Source organism: Belonocnema kinseyi, chromosome 10 (genome assembly GCF_010883055.1).
Source record: "Belonocnema kinseyi isolate 2016_QV_RU_SX_M_011 chromosome 10, B_treatae_v1, whole genome shotgun sequence".
NCBI classification, from domain to species: Eukaryota; Metazoa; Arthropoda; class Insecta; order Hymenoptera; family Cynipidae; genus Belonocnema; species Belonocnema kinseyi.
The window spans coordinates 16,188,978-16,197,799 of NC_046666.1; the positions used below are offsets into that span (position 1 = coordinate 16,188,978).

At 28.0% G+C, this 8,822-nt stretch overlaps 1 protein-coding gene across 1 annotated transcript in view; it reads left to right on the forward strand.

The window, feature by feature from the left end:
• Nucleotides 1-469: 469 nt before the first annotated feature.
• LOC117181035 (putative uncharacterized protein DDB_G0282133) overlaps nucleotides 470-8,822 on the forward strand; it is a 19,202-nt gene continuing 10,849 nt past the window's right edge. Inside the window, exons 1-2 of the mRNA XM_033373604.1 lie at nucleotides 470-527; nucleotides 3,306-3,362. Of these exons, the coding sequence (XP_033229495.1) occupies nucleotides 470-527; nucleotides 3,306-3,362 (115 nt within the window). The remainder of the gene's footprint in view (nucleotides 528-3,305; nucleotides 3,363-8,822) is intronic.

The following is an 8,822-nucleotide window of genomic DNA, read 5'->3' on the forward strand; positions in this document are numbered from 1 at the left end:
TTTGGATTTTGGTCTAATTTAAATTTCTTAAATTTTTACTCTATTTTGACAATAATTATTATTATATTTTTAAAATAAAACCAAGAATCTAACGACTAAATTTGGACAACCATTACAGAATTTTTCTATTGTAATTTGAAAATATAAATATTGTCCTAAAAAGGAAAAAAATGTTCAGAACAAAAATAAAAAGAGGTTTTTAAAATCAAATACCATACAATCTAATGAATGTTTTTTTACATTTTTCTATTTTTTAGTTTTTACGAAGATGTGAAACGAACGCGGTAGTTGTCTTATCAGTTAATGGCAGATAATCCTAAAATATTCTATGTCGGCCATCAGACCTTGTTTTATCTTAAAATTTACATGATAGCACCTATCAAGGTAAACTAAATCTGAGTCATTATAAATACCACCGACTTTGTTAACACTTTATTAGTCATCTTTACGAAATTCTTCGATATTGAAAATGAAGATTGCCACTGGAATTGTTCTGAAAATAGCATTTTTCCTTCTTAATTCTGTTGGTAAGCGCAATTATATAATATATTAGGCTGTTTATCACTTTATTTAGAAAAAAGTGGTTGAAGATGTAGTTATAAACAATAATAATTTCTTCCAACAATTTTTCTTGCTACATATAAATAATTATTAACTAACCTTAGTGAATATTTTTAAATATCATAAAAATCGCAATTTTCTACTGTTAAGAATAAAGAATACTATAAAAAATAATAATAAATTGTTTAGAGAATTATTATAGCTAACTTTGATCAATTAATTGATAATTCACGATTAAACAATCAGTACACTATTCATAATCGCACAATATAAAAAATTTTATTTGCCACGGGTTCGAACCCGATAAGTCTTGCATTCCTAATTCCTAACGCCTAAAGCCTCTCGGCTAACCTTGCTGGAAATGCGAAAAAAATCTGGATTATAATCTAAAGCTGTGCAGGGCCGCCTGAAAAATTTTTGTGATTCGTTCCATATTTTATATTACTACGCTTATAATAATATATATACTAAAATTTTAGATTTTGGAAATATTAAAAATTATTATTGAATATTTTAGATGATTCAACAAGATTTTAGAGAAATCAATATATATTTTAAGAAATTTAAGAGTTAAGTTTTAAAATAATGTAATAGTTAAATTCATTTAATTTCGCAGATTTCAAGCGATTTGACAGACTTTAAAGAATTCGGTAAAAATTATTCAAAATTACTTTACATTTTTTTAATTCATTAAAATTATTTTAAACTTTAAAAATTGTTTCAATTAAAAAACTTTGAAAATTAAATTTTTTAACTTTAAATCAAATAACTCCCGTTAAATCCCTTGGAATTTCTTAAAATCTGTTTAAATACAATTAAAAATTCTTAAAGTACATGAAGATCCTTAAACTCTTTTGAATGTTGTAAATCATTTAAAATGCTTTGTAATCTTTTAAATTCCCTTACCAACTTTTTAAACGAAATTATTGGTGATATAAATTTATAATATTATTAATTAAATAATTAATTGGTTTGCGATTGAAAAATTGGAAAATGTTTTAAAATTGTTATAATTGTTTTTACTGATTGCAATGTTTTTGGTTCACATTAAAAATAATTAGCAAATAAGCGCTACGCTATAAACCAATCAACTTAAATGAGAGTTAATGAGTAGCATATGCAATTAAACTGTTTTTTTATTGCAAATTATTGGTAACATGAATTTTCAATAATATTAATGAAATAATGTATTAAAAATGATAATAAAAAATTCGAAAGTAGTCAATCATCACAATTGTTTTTAAAGATCGAAATCTTTTCTGTTAACTTTGGAAATATTTGACAAAAATGTTGCACTATAGGACAAATTTCTATTTTCAGAGAGATATCTAGAGTAAAAATTTTATCAATTTTTTTTTAACGCGAATTATTGGTTTGTTGAATTTTTAATTGATATTAATCAAATAATTTATTTAAGTTGTCGTCAACAATTTTTTTAAAATTTTCAATAAATTACGATTCTTTTTCAAGATGGCCGTATTTTTGTTCAGTCTGAAAATAATTTAAAGAAAAATTGTTGCATTATAAGAAATCAGAAAAAAATTTAATTTTTTACGATTTTTTTTAAATATTCCAATGTTTTTAATTTACTTTGCAAATTATGAACAATTAAGTTGCGTAATATTAAAATTGTTTAATTTTGAAGAGAGATAATGAGTAAAATATTCAAATAAGCTTTTTTTTAAACGCAAATTATCAGTCACATGAATTATCAATAATGAACTGAACAAGCAGTCAAATATTGTAATTTTTGTTGAAATACAAACATTCTTAACTGAAAAGACTTTTTAGGCAAAAAAACTACCTTTTTCAAAGACAAAATTAAAAAGCAGAAGGATAACTTTTCTATCATAAAAAATGAATAAAATTTTAATGAATACAAATGGATAAAGTTTTAATCAAAAATTTTCGAACAAGAGCAAGACTTTAACAAAGTAGTTGAATTGAATTCAGCTATTATATAGATCGAAAGAATAATATTTTTCCCTTTAAATTATTCAATAAAATCGTGGACGTTTCAATAAAACATTTAAATTTGTAAGACTAAAAGATCGTAAAAGATGAATTGTTAACAAAAGAGATAATTTTCAAACAATAAAAATGCATTTTTTACCTAACTGTATAATTTTTGAATAATACAATATACAAAGTTTTAACCAAAAATTTAATAATGAAATTTCCAAACAAAAACTCTTATGAAAATAAATAACGCTAAACAAAAAAAAAAGGATTTTAACCCCAAAGATGAATTTTCGACAAAGAAGATTGACGTTCTATCGAGAAAGACGAATTTTCAAATTATCCTATAAAAAGGAAAAGGTCTTAAACAAATATTAAATAGTTAAACTTTTAGATCAAAAATTTTTTTAAAAATAAAGACAAATAAATATTTAACCAAAAAGATCAGTTTTCGACGTGTAAGATTATTGTTCTTCCAAAAAGATGATTTTTTAACAAAATACATGCATTTTGAACTAAATTATTTATTTTTCAAATAAATTATTTAATTTTCAACAAACGAAATTATCAAATTTTTAGGTCTTGAATTCGTAGCTAAGTTATATCAAAAGTTCTATTTTATTTTATTTAGAAAAATTAAAAATTTATATTTTTCTGAACCCCTTTTGTTTCTTTTATAAAATCGTGAAAGTTGGATTAGGCCTTAATGACATGATACCTTCAAAATACACCTATTTTGCTAAAATGACTGTGAGATTGTTCTAAATATTTATTTTCGTTTACAGAATCAACACCAAGTCGCTATGAGGATCATGATGCGTATCAAATCCATTTAGCCAGGGGTAAGATAATTAAAAATTTTTTCAACATTTTAGAAATGATTATAATTTTAGACATTCTTAACATTTGATTTATTTCAGAAATTTTTAAAATGCATTTTTTTCGTTCAAAAAAGCCTACAACCTTCAATTTTGTCCCAATTTTCAATTCTTTATTTCAAATGCGCTTAATTTTAAAGAGCACCTTGCTCAGAGATTTTTTCATTTTCAGTTGCTTTTTTTTATTATATGTTCACTAAAATTATCAGAAAATCTATATTTTTTACAAAACAATTATTTACTCTTCAACAACGATCTGCCAGTAATAAAAATCATCATTAATCAATGATAGAGTTCTCTTTTTGTGAGAGTAATTATTAGTCACAATTTCTATAAAAAATTTACACTTATAATTTTCATAACAAGTTTTTGGCAAAAATTTATAGTATTTGGTATTTTTAATTTAGAATTTACCTTTACCATCTGAATTTATGGACAAATACTTAGAAAAATAGATTTTTTCTTATATTTTATAAAATAGAACAATTTTTGATCTCCTGAACAAATTAAACAAATAAATATAAAACCGTCAATTTAAAGCGGGTTTTACTTTCATAAATACTTTAAATTAAAAATTAACTTTCATGAAATATGTCAGTTGGCCGAATTTTTATTGAAAAAATATTCAAATTCAATCAAGAATTTAAATTTAAAACGACAAATTTATAAGAATAAAGTTAAATTTTCAGCAACGAAGTTTATTTTCGACCAATAAAGATGGTGTTCCTAGTAGAAAAGAATAATTTTCAACAAAAAGTTAAAGTTTTTAAGCTAAAATTTCGAATATTTTAGAAGATAGTGCACATTTAAACCGAAAAAGATAAAATTAAAATAAAAGATCATTTTCAATCGAGAAAAATGGTTAATTAACAAAATTTCTGAATTCTTCACTACAAAGTTAAAGTTTTATCAAGAATAATTTTCTTCCCAAAAACATGACGTTTTAACCAAATATATGTATGCTCTGCATATTTCTGAATTTCCAACAAAAAACATTTCTTTCCAACCCAAAAAAACGACTTCAACAAAATCCATACTTTTTTACCAAGCAGTATAATTTTTAACATGTAAAATATATCAAGAACATTAACGTTATATCAACAACAAAATTATCTATAATACCAGATATATAATAAAGTCTTAATTAAGCATGGGATACTAAAATAACAAATTAAAAAATAATATTTAATAAAACAAAAATTTTCAATTAGAAAGATAATTGTTTCGCCAAGAAAAATAAAATTTCACAAAAAAAAAACAAAGTTCAAACAAACAAGACGAGAAAATGGAATACTTAAATTTTCAGTAAAAAAATAAATTCTGTAACAGAGAAAAACGAATTTTTAACAAAATAGTTGAATCTTCAAACAAAATGATGACTTGCTAGCATACAAGATTAACTCTCTTTTCAAAAATAGAATAGCTATATTTTCATGTAAAAAAATTAATATTTAAATTAAATGTTTTAACTAAAAGAGAGGAATTAGGAAGCAAATAGTTCAAACCAAATAAACTCTAATCAGAACAGTTAAATTTTTAAATAAATAGTTGAATTTTTAGTCCAATAGTTTAATTTCTATTCAATTCGTTCATTTTTCAAGTAAAAATATGAAAACCTAATAAAAAAAAGTCGATTTTCTACCAAGCAGTTGAATTTTTAACTAAAAAGAAAAACCAATGACAAACATTATTTTTTTTAACAATAACAGATTTTCAAATTTAAACAAAAAGAAATAATTTCCATAAATAAGGATGAATTTTCAACGAAGAAAATTGATTTTCACCAAAAATTATTAACTTTAAAGAAATATATGAATTTTCAATAAAAAATGGATTAAATTTCAAATTAATATATCAATTTGCAAGCAAAACTAATTTGCTATCCAAAAAGATAAATTACACAGCCACACAAAAAAAAGTGTGCGGATCTGGTAACAAGACACACGTATTCCTATGGATTTTGGGGCGCTGAATTCAAATTCGGTATCAAAAATCAAGCATCACGTCATGGTTGAGCCATAACCTCACTAAATGACGAGGAATCATGCACGGAGGCAAATAAATTTCAAAATAATGCCAAAGAGCAAATTTTCACTTCAAAAACATGTCGCCAACTGTGAAGGATCAACCCTTGCCTGATGTCAACTTATTTAACATAACTTTATTCAACAGAACCTGACCTCACCTAACCTGAATTAACAGAAATTTATTAAACTACACGTAAAGCTCTGGAAGCATATTTTCCTAGTAGCAAATGTGTGCTACATCGAATGGGTCAACTCGAGCCTAACCTAGAAATAAATCTAACCTGGCCTAACCTAACCTAACCTCACGAAACACAATTAAACTGATTGTGTTGTCCCGTTGTGTTTGCGGTACCGTTTTAATCAGCTTGGGCTTAACCTGCAAAGATGTCAAACCTATCCTAACCTAAAAAAACCTAACCTAACCTAACTTAACTTCACGTAACACAATTAAACTGATTGTGTTGTCCCGTTGTGTTTGCGGTACCGTTTTAATCAGCTTGGGCTTAACCTGCACAGAGGTCAAACCTATCCTAACCTAAAAAAACCTAACCTAACCTAACTTAACTTCACGTAACACAATTAAACTCATTGTGTGGTCCCGTTGTGTTTGCAGTACCGTTTGAATCAGCTTGGGCTTAACCTACATAGAGGTTTAACCTATCCTAACCTCACAAAACCTGACCTAACCTAACCTAGCTGAATGAAATTCAGCCACTCATGTAGCTATGTAAGCGTACGGTTCTCAGTCTTAAATGTGTGCTATAATTAATAGGTTAGCTCGATCTTAACTTAACTTAAGTATTCCCGTTGTAACACAATAAAATTCATTTCATTGTACTACAGGTGGTTAAAAATTTAGACGCACATTACTCATTTGAAGAAACTTAGAACTACAAGTAGAATTGGCCCCATTTCAATTAACCTGACAATGTTTGTATCAATTAAAATGTAGAACTGTCACTTAAACATTCAAATGAATAAGAGTTTTATTCAAAAAATTTTTCTCTCTGCTTTTCTTAAACTTAAAGGATATATTTATACTATCTTTCGTGTTTACATTTTATCTTGATTTTATCGTAATTAAATTGATTTATAGACCTACTTCAGTCTATTTTCTGCCTGCTATAACGTGTCCTTTTTTCTTCGAAGGAACGATGCAAAGGGTTCCGCTTACGTTTAAGACCTACATTCGTTTCCCTTTTTAACATCCACCAAAAATCACCCATCATGACCTCGTCCCATCTACCCTGATATCGTTGTTCCAACACTTTTATGCCTTGATGAAAACGTTCCCCTTGTTTTTCGCTGAAATCACCAACATTTTCTGAAAACTTATCCGTATGGGAATCTAGAAAGTTAAGTTTTTTATTCATCAAGCAGCCTAACTTTTTGTAGTTTCTTATCATTTTCGCAACAATATTCTCGTAGTCTGAACTTTTTTTGTTACCGAGGAAATTTGCGTTTACTGCTTTAAAACTTTCCCAAGCGTCCATTTCAATTTTCTTCATGTGGCTCACGAAATAATTATTTCTTGTCAATATTCGAATCTGTGGTCCATCAAAGACTCCTTCTTTCAATTTAGCGTCTGAAACATAAGGGAATTTAAGGGATATATACTTATAGCATTGTCCATATTTGTCTAACGCATTGACAAATTGCTTCATGAGCCCAAGGTTTATGTGAAGGGGTGGTAGTAAAATTTTTTCTGGGTCAACGAGGCTTTGGTTGATGATATTATGAAAACCAGGTTTGAATGAATCTCTTATAGGCCAATGTTTTTTGCTGTAATTATTGGCTCGATATCTTCTATTCCACAGGCATATAAACCATGGCTCTCTCGTGAAACCCGATTGTTGGCCTAATATCATTGTTATGATTTTGAGATCACCACATATTTGCCATTTGTGATTCGTGTAATTAACTTTTTCAAGAAGCATTTTAACACTCTTATATTCTTCTTTGATGACCGTTGAGTGAGCTATAGGGGTAGGAGTGTAAGTATTCGCGTTAGGCAATAAAACAGCCTTAATGCTGCGTTTTGACGAATCAATGAAAAGTCGCCATTCTTCGTCTCTGTACACATTTTTCTTCAAGTGGTTCATTAGTCCGTTAACGTCAGTGCATGTACACTAAAGACGTCTGTTCGTCTTTAACGAAAAACTTTCTGAATTCTTTGTCCGTGTCGCGATAGAATGAAATTTTTGTCTTTGGCTCTAGAAGATTTCTTCTTTTTAGAAATGAAGCGGAAAATTCAGCGCCGTCTTTCGGTAATCCAAGATCTCTAATAAAATTATTCAGTTCTAGTTGCGACAGTAATAGTGGAACCTTTAATTTCATTTTATGCACGCTATATTCGTCATCTTTTTGGTCATTTTCATCGGAATCATCAGAACTATTTTCTGTTCGATCACTGGTTTCACTACCGTCTCCATGACATTGACTTTCAACTTCCATTCTATCATCTTCTAAAGCGCTTAAATCAGTTTGGCGTGCATTTTTATTGATTTCAATTGCTATTGTAACTGTGCACACATTAATGTACGAAATGTTGTTTTTATTTTTGGCGTTGAACCATTTGACGGAATTCATTCAAAAGTAGCAGTCCTTCGCAATAACGGGTTTTTTCCATGTGGTTGGTGTAAAGTACTTGCGGTACTTTGCGTTATTTAAATTTTTTAGACGATACAACATAAGTCTGCAGGGATTGCAAATAACGTGAGGAACCTATTTTGTTTCTTGGTGCAGAAATTTACTGTCAAAACACTTTTCGTAAAGACTTTTCACTTCCTCGTCGATTGATTTTCGCAAACTGCTCACTTCATATTTACTGCAAATGTAACAGCATGAATCTAAGCTATTCTTGCAGACATGCGATTGAGAAATGCTCGCGGTTTTTTTCCTTGTAGCATGAGACTCTACACCAACCAAGTGAATGTTTTTTTGAACCTAAGAACTTTTTTTGTGAATAAAATATCGAGCTGAAACTTTAAGAAATGTATTAGAGTACAAGAAAGTACGTTTAGGTACTGCATTTTGGTAGGAACTTCACTGAAAATTATTTCATCTTTTTTCTGAACCTCAACGTTTTTTGAACGTTCGAACTTTTTTATGCATAAAATATCGGTTTCAAACTTTGAGAAATGCAAGAGTCGAAAGAAAACTACGTTTAAGTACAAAGCTTAATAATAAAAGATGTGAAAAAATATATTTCAACAATCAATTCCAACGGCATCAGCCGGTAACGTTGTATACGAAAATACGAAACCTGGCGGCCACTAGACGAGGCTCTAGAGGGTTCGTATTTTCGTGTGCAACGTTACCGGCTGATGCCGTTGGAATTGATTGTTGAAATATATTTTCTTACATCTTTTATTATTAAGCTTTGTACTTAAACGTA